The 17,602-nt window shown below is 40.9% G+C and overlaps 1 protein-coding gene and 2 long non-coding RNA genes across 6 annotated transcripts in view; 2 read left to right on the top strand and 1 right to left on the bottom strand.

Annotated features, from left to right (window-relative positions):
• Positions 1–17,602, bottom strand: part of LOC108157307 — a 53,324-nt gene that overhangs the window by 17,039 nt on the left and 18,683 nt on the right. For all 4 annotated transcript variants that reach the window (XM_033399936.1, XM_017289333.2, XM_033399937.1 and 1 more), the window contains 3 exons: positions 10,027–10,959; positions 8,579–8,950; positions 7,847–8,475 (listed from right to left, as the gene is read on the bottom strand). In XM_033399936.1, coding sequence (XP_033255827.1) covers positions 7,847–8,475; positions 8,579–8,950; positions 10,027–10,350 — 1,325 coding nt within the window. In that variant the 5' untranslated portion in view covers positions 10,351–10,959. The remainder of the gene's footprint in view (positions 1–7,846; positions 8,476–8,578; positions 8,951–10,026; positions 10,960–17,602) is intronic.
• On the top strand, positions 2,593–6,492 carry LOC117195351. The gene is made up of 3 exons (XR_004475065.1): positions 2,593–2,713; positions 5,757–5,840; positions 5,908–6,492. It is a non-coding gene; the product is annotated as an uncharacterized LOC117195351 (long non-coding RNA).
• Positions 7,535–7,765, top strand: LOC117195350. The gene is made up of 2 exons (XR_004475064.1): positions 7,535–7,627; positions 7,693–7,765. It is a non-coding gene; the product is annotated as an uncharacterized LOC117195350 (long non-coding RNA).

Genomic DNA, 17,602 nt, shown 5'->3' with positions numbered 1-17,602 from the left:
TTTTGTTTATTTAATATTTTATAACCAATAAAAAGATAAATAAATATTAAGAGTGAAAGAAAGAGGAGTGTGACAACTGCCCACAGAATGGGTTTTTGCACAACAGAAGGATGGGCGAGAGCCGGCGATATGCAGCAGGCGACATCTACTGCTCGTTCGGGAATCACTATCAGTGTCCACCGACTGACTGGCCAAATACTGGGCGACCCAGTACTCCTCTCCACCCCCATTAACTTTGTTTATTTATTTGCCCAGTGCCACTGCCAGTGCCAGTGGGCAATGGATGCAGAGCGAGAGCGAGATAGAATGGAATGTGGATGTAGTGCAGTGCAGTGTGGAGTGTGGAGTGGCACAAGGTGTGGCTAGGGGGTAGAATACCCAATACTTGAGCATACGTATACGTAATGGTCAATGCAAAAACAAGTATTTAAATTTGTAATAATGCACAGTGGGCTGCAAGGGGAAGAGAACCCACTTCAACGAGTATTTCCTTCCGTAACTAAAACTCTGCCTGGAATGCAGTCTTATTTTCATTTCATAGAATCAACTAATAATTCCTAATTACACAATTTAACTACAGCTACCAGTCACCAGAGCCGCATAAAGAAAGAAGGAATTTCTGTAGAACTCGAAAAGCCCTTGGCATTGCCATAGCCGGTCCTTCGTTTCAGGTGAAAAATCTAGAAAAATCCTTAAGCCCTCAAATGCCACAGCTGTCGCAGTTGGTTGAGTGATTTTTAAATGGAATTTGCATTAAATAAATAAACAAATATTCATAGAAATTTACCATGCAAATTAAATACGAATGCACCGAATGACTTGCGACTTGCAGCATCACCTATCGGTGGAATAACAGAACTAATCCCAGATCAATCAAAGATCATTTGATGTATCATTAAGGAAACATTAAGTAGAGAAAGAAAACCAAATCATGCGACATGCAGCATCACCCATCGGTAGGAGAAATATTCACGAATGATGAACTAAATAAAGAAAGAGATGACCTGACATGCGGTTTCGTATCGATAACTAATTGGGCAGCATGGAAAACCGTCGACAAAAGATGCGGTTGACATTTTGTTGCACAAGATACACCGCATCGCATCCAGAGGAGGAGGTGGAAGAGGAGCACACATGCCACTGTGCGCGCACATGCATATGCCACACGCATTGTTGAAATTTTGTTATGGATTTTGCTCTTGTGCTGCTCTGCTTTTGGGGTGTCGACATTTTCGCCACCCATCAATCAATCAATCAATCAGTCGAGTTATAAATGCGCAAACAAAAACGAATGAATGCACGTGGAAGGATAATGCGTTATAGAGCGGTACAGTTGTGTGTAAGTACTCAAAGTACCCGCGCACTAGCACACAAGTGCGAGTATTCCATATTGAAGGTCAACTTCTGTTTGGGACACGGACAAGGCAGCGGCAGCGGCAGGGGCAACGCCAACGTGAAACCCAAAACAGCAGCAACAACGTCTGCAGCAGCGAAAAAGTTGACGGTGGATCCAGGCACAAGAAAAACGTGTTGCCATTATACAATTATCTAGATACCTACTTACATATGCGCATAAGATACGAGTGCGAGTACTGTACAGTGTAGTACATCCATCTGTTTGTACCCATGTTAATAAATACTTACTCGTACTTATAATCGCGTATGTACTTGCGAGCTCGTACTTGGTGCCCCTGAAGTACACATGCCGAAGGGCACGACAGCTACTCCAAACTCAATCGGAACTCGTTTCAATTTCCATCTTAATGTAGGGACAAACATTTGACAACATATACGTTTGGGACCATGGCATACCCCCCTTTTAAAAGCACTCTCTTCCGCCTAAAGTATTTGGTGAGTGTCCAAAGATAATCCAAATGGTTCTATCTTTACTCTTTACAATCGATAGAAGAAATTTTGGTTCTTGTTTTGCTTTATTTAGGAGATGATTAGTGGTTTATTATGAGCTACTCCTTCAAACAAAAGCTCCATATCTTACAATTTGTAGAAATTCAAGATTGGACACGACATGTATTTTGTTTTTCGATTCGCGGGGATTCTCTATGGCGCTCGTAATGCCCATCGGATGGTACATGTAATACCTCAAAGATCTTTTACTGGATCATCAACAGTGGAAACCCATATGCCCCAAGGGCTGCAAAGTGGAACACAGGGTATAGGAATCTCTCTCCCAACCTCACTCTCTCTCTCTCTCTCTGAATGGATGGGAGAGTCTGTTGTGGTGTCTTGCTGTCTGGTTGCGTCGTAGCACACATCTCGATGAATGCATTCCTGGGCGTGGGCGTGGTTCTTCGTTTTATTTGCCATCTCCTTTCCGCGCACCTCAGACGCCCCCGCTGTACCAACGAAATACCGCCCCTCTCATGGTTGATAGCCGAATGATTTGACCTATGTATGTATGCCCCCTCCTTTCTGCTACTGCTGCCACTGCCTCTGCTTCTGCCACTGCCTCTGCTGCTGCCACTGCCACTGCCACTGTTGCTGCCTGCAGTCACTGCCTCTGTCGGCGCTTCCGCTGTACAATTTTCTGCCCGTCTGCACTGCTTCTATTCGCCGGCAGTGTTTGTTCTGCCTTCTTGAACTGCTTTGATTGCACGGATTCTCTTATCTCTAGCACAAGCCACTGCTTGCTGAACACAGCCTAAACTGCTTGGATTTTGCACTTTCCACCGCCAAAAGGAAGCATCATCAACAGGTAAGTACGACGTATAGTCCTCCCTAGTGCCCCTCTACATAGAAAATATTTCCTCAGAAAATGTATGATTTTTGCTTAAGATCGGTAAAATAAAACGATTCACTGTGCCGTACGTATCTGATATCCCTGCTTGTTCCTCTGGCAGAGGCCGGCTACTGCTTTGTCTTCCATGAATATACTGCTTCTTCTATTCGTTCAGATTCAGCAGGTGCTTCTTCTATCCGATCTTTCTGATTACTCTGCCAGATACAGATTAGCTGCCCTTTCTTCTCACCAGATCCCACTGCTTGTTCTTGCTCTTTCCACTAATTCTTCCTCTGGCAGATCTCACTGCTTCTTCTGTCCGCTACCACTGATTCTTTCTCTAGCAGATCGCACTGCTTCTTCTGTCCGCTTCCACTGCTTCTTCCTCTGGCAGATCTCGTTGCTTCTTCTGTCCGCTTCCACTGGCAGATCCCACTGCTTCTTCTGTTCGCTGCCACTGCTTCTTCCTCTGGTCAGATCCCACCAGTTCTTCGCTTCTTCTGCCCTGATTCCCCACTGATTCTGCTTTTTTGTGCGTCGCCCATACAAAATTCAATTAAATATTTCTCGTAATTGTTTAACAATAGAGGAACAAACGCGCGCGCGCGCTGTAACAAATATTCGTGTGACGCGCGTCGGCAAGTTACAACAAAAAAAAATATATATATATATATATATATATACAAAAAATGCTATTGTTATTGCGTATTGTTCGGGCGAAATACTGGGGCTTTCGGGGGGGTGCCAGTGTCGGTGTCGGTGTCGAGTATCGGGTATATCCATTTACACTCCGATTTCTGTACAAGGTATTGCAGTAGCTTTTATCTCTCTCTCTTTCTCTTTCCCCCTCTGCGACTCTCTATCAACTGACTCTTTCTTCATTAGTCAATGAGTTGTGTTATTGCTTTTGTTGCTGCACTTTTTACTGTATATTAATTGATTTATTTATTCATATTCATATGCAACAACGCTGCGTATACGCAATGTGAGACGACGACGACGGCAGGGCCATTGGATTATGGCCAGGGGCACAGGGGAACGGGGTAGGAGGGTCGCTAAAAGGGTGAAAAATGTTCGATACTGCGTTTTGCATATTAAAATAATTCATTCTCAATAATTCATATGCGGCAACGACCACGGGCCCCCACAAACACACACAAATCTCACATTGGAGCCCCTTTAGCATGGTTGATGGACGTGAAAAATGAATAAGTGGGAAATTGTTTAGACCACTTTGTTTCGCTCACATTTTGCGTACAGTTACAGCTCGAAAGAGTGGATGGAAAACGACAAGAAAAGGAGACCATTAACCATTCACACACACAGGCATTTCTCGGCCGAGTGTCACCGCTTAGATTCTTTCACAAGAGCTCTGCCTGAATCCACAGTATTCATAGAATCACAGCTATACTCGTTTCCCCTTTAATGCGTTCGAATCACCTCGAATCCCTAGAAACCAAATATGAATCGTTAACATGTTTCTGCAGGGATTCGTCGGAGAAATCATCGCATGTCCAACTTTATTACACACATGGAGATTGCTATTGTGCATGCACAAACATGTCGCGTAATCGGCACCCACAAAAAACACATATTTTCAGGCTTCTGCCTGCTGTGTACTGCTTACTCGTTCTCTCTATGTACTCTCTCGTTCGGATCTGAGCTGCTTCGTTCAGTCCGTTTTGGGCGAGCGATTCGAAGCGAGTCCCCCGAATCCCAACGAATCGATTCGTTCGCCCGTTCATGCAGGGCTCTACTAGACACTCGCTAGCAAACCCTTTTGTCAGCTTAGGTAAAAGCATACCGAGAGCTTTTCGGATCTCAACCGATTGTAGTTCGTTCTTTTGTGGAAGATCTACGAGTTTTATTTATGCCACGAAGGAGGAACTATTGTATGCCTCCTTTCCCATTCGCTCCGTTCTACACGTACCGAAGTTCTGGAGAAAGTAAGTTTTGCTATTGAGCAATCTCTATTTCTGCTCTACGTCACGCCACACATCATGTTTGGAGGGGAGAAAAAAGCCACATTGAGAGAAAAACGTGACAAATTTCCCAGCAAAGATAAATGTAAACCGTGAACAACGTAGGAGAGAAGTAGTTGGTAAAGGTTAGCGCCAAAGGTTGGAGAGATAACATGTTTGGAGTGAGTACGACCTTGTCCGATCTACGGAGAGACGACCGCTATGCAGCGGTTCGGAAGAGCGGTTTCCAAGAGCCTTCCTCGTACTCAGACTTGCTTCTGGGAGTATTTAAACCAGAGATTCTGACTAGAAGTTTCCTGCTTTGTGCCTTCTTTCTCTATCAATTATCTGTTTATTCCTCAAGTAATCAATTACCTTTTATATGTTCTTGTTGTTCTTTTTGTTTGAAGCCTGGAGTCGGATTTATTCCATCACTGACCAAATATAGAATGAAATATACATACCAGAGGCAAATGTACACGCATGGCATATAAATGTTCATTCCGTACAGATGCGATGGGGAAAACAATGGTTGGAAAATACTCGTATGTATGCCAAACGAGAGACGAGAGATGAGACGAGAGTAATCGTTTGAAGAGAAATTCTGATGAAATCACCCAAAAAAAATACAAATCAGAAGGGAGGGGCGGACACAAAGACAGACCCCAACATATTTTGTCGGGTTTTCCATAATTGCCATGGGCGAGAGATGGGTGTTGGGGGTTGGGGGTTGGGGCTGTATGCCCCTCATATAAATTATTGCCACAGAAAAAAACAAAGCAAAAAACTGGACTTCACTGGCGGCGGTAGAATCCAGTGACCAGGGTTTTGTGGGTCTGATGCATTTCGTACAGTCTTCCATTTACAATTGTCTTTAATTATTCGCATGTTCGTTACATTCCGTTCCGTTCCGTTCTCGTTGGGTTGTTGTTATGACATTAATAATGTCATTTAGCTCATCAGCAGCCTGATTTTCTCTGCTCTTTTTCCCCTCCATCCAGAAATTGCGAAAAACATTTCGTGTATTGAGAGTTTGCTTGTTTCTGTTTCTGTTTCAGATCTGATTGGTTTTGGCCACTTTTTTCATCACACATGCACACACATCTGAAGCTGCAGGAGGAGGTCCAGGATTCATGCAGAAAGTTTGTTCATTTTCACATGCCTTAATATTCTACAGAAATCTTAATAATAATTTAATTTAAATTTTAGGTTTCTGGCGGACAGAGGAATACTGAATGCAGAAATATTTCTACATCGAAGTGCCAGCCCATCAATGAAACTGGGGGAAATCTTAAAGCTAAACATCCACAAAAGATGTTTACGGCGCATGGATACCCTGTGGAACAGCCGTTTAAACAATGGTTGCCACTTGAAGACTCAAAATATATAAATAGTAAAATGCGTAAAGCCTGTACATTTCAATGGTAAAGCCACAAGAGTGGCTTTTGAACCTGTCTCCCAATGAAACCTGCCTGAATCGTGAATGACAGTGTCCTGGGTGGTGGGGACTTCTCCCATGACACGCCAGACAAACAACCGGGGATTTTTACATGGGAACATACGGAATTCTGCGTCATTCAAATTCATGGGTTGTAAGACACTTGTTTAGACACCTCTAGTATGTACTGCCATTCGATGTTCAAATGACTCTTCAGACATACCATAGTATTGTATCATATTCCGATATACACCTAATTTTGTTTTTACATGGTCTTTTTTTACACGGTTTTGAAATAACACGGTTAGAAAATCAAAAATTTTAAATTTGTACAGGGTTTTATTCGATTTAACACGGTTTAAAATAACAACACAAATATATAAAAACACACACAGCTCACAAACAGCTAGAAACCAAAGGAAAACCAGAAAGAGCATAAAGAGAATCTGTACATATTTGTTTCTCTTTCGTTTTTTTGCGTATTCGATCACTGTCTTTTTTTACACGGTCTTATATCTTTGTGGGATTTCATTGTAACAAACACTGAGATCACTTGTAACGAATGTATGCCGTTCAATTATGGGAAATTTGCGCAGCGAATTAGGAGTCTTTGATCTATTTCCTATATGCATCACCATTCCTGTTACTTACATTTGCACATGCATAGATCTCTGTATTCTTGGTAGAAATAGTTCCTTTTTTTTATCCCATTTAATGCCAACTTTTATGCTCTTGTATTCTGATAGCAATCATGCTCCTCTCATGCTCAAATTTCCTCTAATGTGCCTTCTTTCGAGCACTTATTCAATTATTCGGAAATGCTCAATCAAAATTACAATTCCAATTTGTAGCTAAATATTTGTCAAGGCCATTCAGAGGCCGGATGTCACATTGAAATTTAACACTTTCCACCCAGAGATCCAATGCCACACATCATTCTTGGAACAGAGCTCAAAACTCAATGGCCATTGGCTGGATAATGATGATTATCCATTAATTAGACCAAATATTTATTCAATTAATGTTTGATGTGGTTTGGAAATTGGATAATCAAGTAATCCCTGGTAAATATTTCAAAGCACAACACTTCTCTGTCTCAGTCTCACAACAATTCACACACAAAATACAAATAATAGTTCTTACAAATATCTAGCCGAAAAGCCACCAGCAGGTAAGGGCCAAGAATATCAATTAGAAGACTGGCTCCGTCTTAGTTTTGTTTCTCTCTCTTTACAGTACAGTCGCAATATGATTGATCTGACGAGCCGTGTTCGCAAGATTCGCTTTATTTGCAGTGTACTGTACAACGAGCCGCTCGTCTGGGACATAATCAAGAGCTATGCTTTCTTTGTGGTATCCATTCCCATTGCCAAGCATTTCGATGGCATGATGTTGCATCCTTAAGTCCCAATTCTCATTCAAAATTGGTTGGATCCAGCGGCTCTATGGTGGCCTTCTTAAATTCTCTATAACTCTATCTTCCATCTTCAGGTGAGGACCAATTGTTAAGGCCTAATTTATTTGTAACTCTTTTCCCTTTCCCTTTTTTTTGGCAGGCCCTGCCGTTTAAATTGTTAGTGGCTTACAAAATGAATCTGTTTCTAGATCAAAAGTCTGATGTAATCCAAATGTTTCTTTCTTTCATTTGTGTGTGTGGGGGGGGAGGGGTGTATGGGGAGGGGGTGGGAACAACAAAGTTTATTGACTTACCGCATGAAGGCGCCACTGCTGCCGCCGCCGGTTGAGAGCAGCTGATGATGCTGCTGCTGCTGCTGCTGATAGAGATGCTGATGCTGACGCAGGCCCAGGGCCATATCACCGAAATCAATGCTACTGCTGCCGCCACTGAGAGCCGGATGACGATGATGATGCTGCTGCTGTTGTTGTTGCTGCTGCTGCTGTTGTTGTTGCTGCTGATGATAATGACTCATGGAGACGACTCCTCCGCTGGTGGTGCTGCTAATGCTGGCAGATCGACTACCGCCATGCAGGGGCGGTGCATGTCCATGTGAAGGATATGATTGAAGAGGATGCGGATGCGAATGCGAATGCGGATACGTATGTGAATGCTGATGCTGATGCGGCGAGGATGCCGGCGATGATGTGGCAGCCACAGCGGGATATGAGATCAACTGTTGCTGCTGCTGTTGTTGTTGTTGTTGCTGCTGTTGTTGTTGTTGTTGTTGTGGAAATGTGGATTTTTGGATTGTGGTGGCGGCGGCGGAGGAGGCATTGATCGTTCCATTGGCCAGCAGCGTATGCCCATGCCCGTGCGATGGCGAGTGCGTTGACATTGTCAACCGATTCGATTCCGGCGTATGGGCAATGCTCGTATAGTGCTACAGAGAGAGTGAGAGATAGAGATAAGGGGTAATAGATTAGATACATAGAATATATATATATATATATATATCTATATATTTATCATCATCTTCTGCTCACCATTTGTAGCACATCGCATTCCTTGGGTACAACGTGCAGCGTGAGCACCGCCGGCGTTTGCTTGATCATCGAAACGATGGTGCTGTAGGCAATGCCCGCAATCGGCTGATTGTTGACCATCAGCACTCGGTCGCCCGTCTGGAGGTTCGCATAGTGGGCCGGTCCGTTCGCCTGCACCTCTTTGATGAAAATGGTCTCCATCGCTTTCACCTGGTATGGCGGCAGCGATGTCGGTGATGTTGGTGGCGGCTCCATTCCGGCAGCAGCGCTGTTGCTGTTGTTGCTGTTGCTGTTGCTATTGCTGCTGCTGCTGCCGCTGTGGCTGTGTCTGTTGCTGTTGTTGCTGTTGCTGCCACCTCCAGTGGATGCTTCCTACACACAAGCGACGAAGAAATGAAGACCAAAAAGCAGAAAACAGAGAGAAAACAACAACAGTTTAAGGCACATAAATCGTGAAACAAAAAACAACAACAACAGCGCATTCACCCAGGAGAGCGGATAGCGCGAAGAGAGAGAGAGCGCGCGCGAGCGCGAGAGAGCAAGAGCCGAGCCCCGCCGTTGGGATCGAGAGAGCGTGCCGCTGATCCAGCTCCATCGTACGCCTTCCACCGACACTTTGTTCATCGATTGGCAAAAACAAACCTTCCACTCCATCGATCAAAAATAATATGTATATTTTTATACTCAAAAACCCTTACAGACCACAAAAAAAGCGTCGGTGGAAAAGGTATCGTGTAACGGCAGCTTAAAGAGAGTGTCGGGAGGGAGAGAGAGAGCGAGCAGGAACGGGGGCTATGATTTTCAATATTAAAAAGCAAAAACAAAACGCAAATTAGTGCAAAAACAAAATACAACAAAAAATGAGGCGCATGTGAAGAGAAATATGGATTTCGGAATACCCTTTCAATGGATCTTCTTCTGCTTCGATATGTAGAAGAAAAACCTAGTCCCGAATATTTATATTAATCCGCACCAAGTGGGCACCTGGGCAAACCTCTTGATAAACCGCATATGCCCGCTGCTGTAAGGCATCGTCGCTCGCAAATGAAAAGCAAAAAGAAAGCAACACAAAATAGTCGCAATTTGAATAAGTCGCGCGTGCGCTGCCGCTGCCGCTGCCGCTGCCGCTGTCGCCGCTCACGTAACGCGACAGAGCGCATCGTCATCAGAGCCGGCAGAAGAGTTTGTGCTCCAGCATTGAAAGTTTACTCCCTGCAAGCCTGTTTACGCTCTCCCTCTCTGTCACACGAAATTTGCATGCGGGAAAGAAAGAAGGAAAGGAAAAAAAAGCAAAAGTGGACGGGCAGCGGCAGTCGGATGACTAATTGCACCTCTCTGCTTGACCGGCGCGCCAGCGCAGTCGGCGCTCTCTTTCAATCACTCGCTCGCTCGCTCTCTTCGTTTCCTTTCGCAAGGTCTGCCCTGTTCCCTTTCCCACTGTTTCTCACCTGTGACCAGCTGGTGACGCCGGCCGACGCAGCGGCCGCTGCAGCGTTGCCATCATCTTCCGGTGGATAGGCAATAAAGTGACGCAGCGTAAAGCCGAAGCCCTGATATGGACGCCTTCGTATGACAATCAGCTTCGGTTGTATGGATGAGGCGGCAATTGCAGCATTATTAGCCGCCGCCGCTGCCGCTGCTGCTGCTGCTGCCGCTGCCGCCGCTGCTGCTGCCGTTGCTGTCGCTGCTGCTGCAGTCGATGGTGTGGCCACGGCCGATGCAGCCTGCGCCGCTGCCTGTGCCGCTGCAGCTGCGTTCGAGTTTTGTAACATTTTGCTGTCGCTGCCGCTCGGCTGCTGCTGCTCTGCTGCGTTTGTGTTTGGTTTTTGATTGGATTACTCTCTCCCTCTTTTACTCTCACGCCTGCCCGGTCGGTCGGTCGGTCGGTCGGTTGGTCTGCCGCTCTCTTTCGGTGGCTTCTCTGCTTGTTGTTTCTGCGGTTTTGGTGGTTTTCTCTGTTTTATTTTGTCTGCTTCTTTCTATTTGTCGTGTTTTTGTTGCTTTTGCTTTTGCCTTTGCTCTGGCATTTGCTTTTGATTTTGTTGTGGGCTTTTGCCTATGTATGTGCTCCTCAACCTGTTGTTGGCCCGTCGTTGCCCACCCCTCCTCATTTGTGGGTGGGGGCGGGTGGCGTTCGGAATGGGGGGTGCTGGTGCTGGTGCTGGTATTGGCCCTGGCCCTGGCACTGGCCCACCGCTGCGACTGCGGCTCCTACTATTATTATTCTATCTCTTTGGCTTTTAGCGTCTGAGATGCGTTGCAAACAAACGGCGCTTTGGCGCCACGAGGCCCATCGTAGCGCTGGATATTATCATATTTACTTTCCCTAGAATAAGTTTTTGCACTGCTTATCCCATGGATCCCCAATGGAGTAGTACGATCTGAAATGAGGAAATTTCGTGGTTAAATAAAGATGGAACAAAATACTAAAATACTTTTAGATATGGGAGCGGATAGATATTGATCGATAAAAAGTCCTTAAAATACACCTAGAGAAAAAACTGTGAAATATACCAAGTATTGGGTATATTTTCTCCAGGAATAAAAAAGTGTGAGGACATATGTAAATATTAAGAAATTTGGTTTAAATATATTTAAAAAATATAAATATATTTAATATTAAAAAATCAATATATTTCATATTTAAATTAAATATTAATTAAATAAAATTCAATATTTTATGCACGTACTATTTCTGTTTATTTTAAAGTAACAAAGGAGTGTATTTTTTAATTTATTTTTTTTTTAATTTATTGTTTTTTTTTAATTTATGGTTTATTTTTAAAATTTATTTTTTATTTTTGTAATCTATTTTTTTATTTATATTTATTTTTTAATTTATATTTATTTTTTTATTTATATTTATTTTTTATTTATATTTATTTTTTATTTATATTTATTTTTTTATATTTTTATTTATTTTTATATATATATTTTTTTTATTTTTATTTAATCTGTATTTAGGTATAAAATATTAAAGTACCGAAGGAATATGTATTTTATTTATGGGTGTTTTTATGTATTTTTATGATCATTTGTAGCAAATCTTTAGGTATTCCGAATCCAATCCATAGAAAATTCACCACAGAGAACCATAATATTTTTTATTTTTTAATTTAATTTTTTTTGCAATGGTTCCATCTGACATTCCTTAACTAATGCTTAGAAACATTAGATCAAAGAGCATGGCAGTTCATTCTTGTATACAAAAATAAATGGAAGCAAATTCTTCATAGCTTTGCTGGTGGAAAACCCCACTTTAAAGCCCAAGTATTACGAAAAGGTCAGAGATCAGTAAACCCTAGAAACGAAACAGCAACAAAAATCTTACTTTTTGGGGGGCGGTTTTTCTGTGTCGTCATGCGAATGAGTGACGAGGAGGTTCATGTGGCAAATGAGACGAGGCGTGCCTGCTGCTACAGTTTTCAGTTTTCACCGCCCCGCCCCGCCCCTCTCCGCCCAACTCCTCGCCACCGATTTGATGGTCAATGTCCAGCGGACACACGATCATACGCGAGTTATGGCTGAGGCTGTATTTCTTCTTGTTTTTTTGTTTTGTTTTTGTTTTTTTTTTTTATATGCATTGTAATTAAAGCTGTAAAAGGTTTTTGTTTTTTTGAAGCTTTGGTGTTTTTTCAGCTCCAGTAAAAAGCTGTTAAAAAGCACTCAACTAACTGTAATCGGACATATGGGGATGATCATAATGATCCCTGATATAATGACGATACACAGAGTTTGTCGTTCCACAGTTTGTTGCCGCCTGCCGCCTCACAAAAAAAAAAAAAAAACAAAACGAGAAAAACTTTCAAGCCCAAGAGAAATGAAAACGAAAAATGAAATAGAAATAAAAATACAGCAACTTTTAATGTTTTTTTTTTCTGTTAAAGGCCAAAACAAACAGATGGGGCAAGGAAAGGGTTAATACCCCCATTCAGCGGGGCGGGGCGTTTCCCCAAATGTCATTGACAGAAAGATGGTGGGATATCACATCATCGTGGAGATGGAAACAGTGACCCCTCTGGATAATGATCAGATCATCCTTTAATCGAAATTCTAAAACATTTTCTGTGGCCCTTCGTCGCTTTAAATCCGGTCCTGTGCTTGCTGTATCCTTCCATTTAATTTTTAAAAAAATAGTCAACAGAGGTTGGGTAGGGGGCCACAGAAGTACCATCCATATTGAATATTGAGTGGGGAAACCATTTCCCATTCCATCTAGAGTCTAGAACGATATACAAGAGCTATTCAATCGCATAATTGGTGTAGTGGCACTCTTTTCTCATAGTTCAAATGCTGCCACCCCCTGCTGTTGCCGTCTGTTGGGTCCATGACCCCATGGTACCCCTGGGAGTTCCATTTAATTGGCCCAGCGATAAGGTCAAAGGCCCTGCGCTGGCCCAGTGAAGGGTCCAGCGTCCTTGACTTGCCACAGGATTTACATATGTCTCTCTGCCTTTCCCTCTCCCTCTCTCTCTCCCCCTCTCCCTGTCTGTCTTTGTATGATTTCCTGCTAATTTAAAGATTTGTTTTTATATATATTTCTTCATTTGCTTTTTACGTCTCGTAATTAAACAACGAGAAACCGCACTGCACGACAGACAGACAATAATAATTTCAGAGCTAAAACATATGTAATTACGAGCAACAGAGCAACAGATACAGATACAGATAGAGAGATACAAAGATACTCTATAATTGCCCCATTCTCCCCCCATTTTTTTTTTTTTTTTTTGTTACTGGTAATTGCAATTGTCAAAGTGGTTTCTGCGGCTCTCCACCGCACCACTCACTCACTCACTCGCTCGCTCAAGTGTGTCACAAGCCATTCAAGGCAATAGATATACGATCGTACTTGTACACATAGGGAGGGGGGCAGAGGTTGGGGGAGTGGGAGACCAGCAGCACAGATAATCTTCAAGTAAAACCGAAAAGAAACAGAATGGCAAATCATTAAAAACAGAAAACATGAGTGTTTTAGCCGGCTACTGACTTTTGGCTTCTGGTTTTTTTTTTTTTGACGTTTGGCACAAAAACAACATCATAAAACGACCTATATATCAGAGTTATCAGCAAATGGAAACGCGATAGACGATTGAAGGTTGAGCGAGGCAGCAGGGTGGTGCACTACCCAGCAACCAGAAAAAACCCTTAACGGCAGCGGTCATGCACACGACATGTATTTTGGACATTATTTTTTGCAGTCGATCATCAATATACAACGACATCTTTGTAGGGTTTTTTCATGCACACGACATGTATGTGGGGTTTTTTTCATGCACACGACATGCATGTTGTTGGTTGTTTTCTTAAGCAAAAAATAAAAACAATGTAGAGATTCCTCCCCACATCGACAGGCATGGAAATTGATTGTTCTTCCGCCTAATAAAATATGATATCACGGACAAACAAAACAAACAGAGGAATCAGTTGCTCAGTTTTTTTTCTTTTCTCTCTATTTATTTATTGACGACTTTACTTAACAGCTTTTCTAGTGTTTTGTTGTTGCCTTTTCGGTTCTTTCCTTTGCCTTGCTATCGTTGATAACACAATTACATTGATTGTTTTGCACTACTCGTTGCGCGAGTGGGAGAAACCAGAGAGAATCTTCCGGACTAGAAGATACCTAGAATATCTAGCAGATGTGATATATCTAGCCCAACAACGAAAATGGAATCATAATGATTTTTAAAAGACAATGTTATAGATCTATCGTATAAAACTCCTGCAAACACTCCATTTAAAAATGGCAATCAAAATTTAAATTAAATATTCGAGTTTAAAATACAAATATAAGGAAATTCAATTGAATTCCCTTTTATTTAAACATAAAAGCATTAAAAAGTATTTTTAATTAAGCCCATATATTTAATCTAAATATAAAACACTTTAAAATATATAAAAAATATTCAATTTGTTTGAAAAATATTTAAATTAAATATGAAAAAATTGCAATTTAAATAAGAAAATTATCAAAAATAAAATATAAATAATATGAAAAATATTTCATTTAAAAATCAGAAAATTTTCAATAGAGTGATTTCAAGATCCACATCACTCGCTCTTAAAAAAATACAGGGTATACAAAAAAAGAAAGAAACAAAAAACCAAACAAAGAAGAAGCCCAAAAGAAATAAAACGAAAACCGTATCGTCCGTCGTATCGCCCGTATGGCATGGAAGATTGGAGCAGAGGACTAGCAGTGGAGAGCGAATGAAGGTAGAACAGGCGTGTAATGAGCAAACGAACGGTAAAAGTACAGAACGTCCAAGCAGTAGAGAAGGGAAGAGGAACACAGAGAGAGAGAGAGAGAGAGAGAGAGAGATCCGCAGAATTACATCAATCAAAGTTGTTTTCTTTTGTTTCGGGGGGCGTCACAGAAACAACAATCCGAAACCAAAACGAGATTAAATGAGAATTAAGTAGAAAAAAGACGGCTGAAAGAAAACAAAAACAGCCTATTAATCGGGTGGTGGGGGGTGTATGGGGATGTGGTGGCTAATGGAAATAAGAATAATCGCTGGATCAGGGCCACGGATCAATCAGATTGCAGCTGCCTCTCCCGCCCCCCCTCTCTCTCTCTCTATCTCTCTGTACTGCCCTTTAGTTCTGCCTCTCGTTGCAGTTCTCTCTTTTGAGTTAAGAGAGAAGTAGGAGTCCAAAATCACACAAGAACAAAGCTCAAAATGCATTCAAAGCTGAGAAAAAAAGTGGTCGGTAACAGAGTTGACAAAATGAAACCTTGCTTTGGTCCTTTTCTGCACGAGATGTATCCTCTCTGGTTTTTTAATGCTGTGGATGGAACATGCGACGTCCACTTAAAAAGGCTACTGGATGTCACAACGATCTTATCCATTTATTGTTGTATTTTGTTTTTGTGTTTTTTTTTATATGTGGGTTGTATTTTTGATTATTTTCGGTATTTATTATAATTTTTATTATTTATTTTTTTTCTTTAATTTTTTGAATATTTGTTATTTTATATATTTTTTTATATTATATTTTTTTTTAATATTTTGTATTATATTTTCATTTTTTAAATATTTTTTATTTTATATTTTATTTTTTTAATAGTTGTTATTTTTTATTTTATTTTTTTAATATTTGTTATTTTATATTTTATTTCATTCTATATTATTTTTCACATGTATATATTTTTTAATTTATACATATATTTTTTTTTATATAAATAATTTTTAACATTAAAATGTATTTTTGTATATATTTTTTTATATATTTTCTTTTATATTTTTTATTTATTTTCTTTTATATCTTTTATATATTGTTTAATATACTTTTTTCTATATTATTTTTTTATTTTATTTTTTTACATTTAAATTATTTTTATATTTTACCTCTTTTATATTTTTGATAATTTTTGTGTATTTTTATAATTTTTAATTGTTGTTTTTAATTTGTATAATTTTAAAATTAATTTTTTTTTTTTTGTTATTTTAAATCTATCCAAAAACTATAAGATATTAGAGAATACGCAGAATCATCACAAATCCTCTCAAGCAGATGTCAAAAATGGTTGCCCCTATTTTCTCTCTCTTCCAGTGTGGCTTAGCCGCTTACTATCCATTCCATTTCCTTTCGTTTGTTCACTTTTTGAGTTCGATTCAAGCAGGAAAGGGGAAATGACAATTTATGTTCCAAGAAATTCCATTCGAATTCGATAAGATTAGAACAAAAGATCTTTTGTATCAGTATGGGGGGAATTCGAGTGGGGGATTATTGTGGGGAAGAGCCACTCCTGTTCTAATCAGAATCGTATATCAATCGAATGGAACGCCACCGTAAATATCAGAAGGGTACACGTAATTTTCCATAGCCAGAGAAGATATAGGCGCAGTCCCCCTTTTTTCAGAATCTATTAAAGAACGTAAAATACTTTCTGAAAGGATTGCCAGGAGAGAATCGCAATAGTATACCAACCATAAAGGGTGGAGGGCGGAGGGTAGAGGGTATTGCGGGAACACTCCCTTCTCTTGTTCCACCTTTCATTCTGGTGTTCTCCTATCTATCGTACCTATCTATCCGTATCTCGCCCTGTTGTCATTACAATTTCATTTCAAGAGATAGCCCCACGCCATATCCCCCCTGCCCGCCCCAGTGGTTCCATATCTGGGGGACACTAGCAAACAAATAGACGGCGGAAAACGAGGGCTAGACGACACCTCTTTTATATATGATACGATACGATACGATTTGATATGGGGGCTGGCTTTTGTTGTACTAGAATCAGTATCAGAATCGATAACAAAAAAAAAAAAGAGTCGAGCAAAAATCAAGAAAGACACACGCATCGGGGGCATTGCGATTTGTACGTGCAGTTACAGATACATTTATATATATATATATATATGTATCTGTATATATTACAGTTATGCCTAGACTTAATTTTTATTCTTGATTTCTTTGTCGATCGAAATTCGCAGAACGAAAGTCGATAAAAAATATAAAATATACAATATACTCGTACAAGTAGGAACATAAAGCCGACACAAGAAGAAACAAAAGTACAATGCAAGCAACGATATCAACGCGATAAATCACTCATATACGGGAAGTCTGTCTATATACAGATGTACGCATATGAATTAGTCGGGGGAGCTCTGATTAACGGACAGGCGGTCTAGAGGTGGGGATAAACAAAGGCGAGCAAGGATCCACTGAGAGAGAGCGCCTCTCTAAAAGCAGGTACAGGGAGAGGGCAAGAGAAATGGTGGGATATTCCAAATTCCACTGCTTTACGGGTGAAACAACTGCTTACGAGGTTTATCCGTAAAAAAGAACTGCTTAGCAGGTTAATGAACGGATTTACATACGAAAGCACTGCTTGCTAGCAATAAAAACACTGCTTGGATCAGTGTAGGAACTGCTGAACATATTAAACCACTGCTTGCAAGGTGTACCCTTGGGAATGAACAGCTTTCAAGGCAGATGAACTGGTTTCCTGATCAAATCCACTGCTTTCTAGGTGTAAATATTGCTCTGCACTGCTTGCTGAAAGGCAGAATAGCT

The sequence above is a fragment of the Drosophila miranda genome, chromosome XL (genome assembly GCF_003369915.1).
Source record: "Drosophila miranda strain MSH22 chromosome XL, D.miranda_PacBio2.1, whole genome shotgun sequence".
Lineage (NCBI taxonomy): Eukaryota > Metazoa > Arthropoda > Insecta > Diptera > Drosophilidae > Drosophila > Drosophila miranda.
Note: the sequence above shows the minus strand (reverse complement) of the source record. Positions and strands in the feature narration are given on the sequence as shown.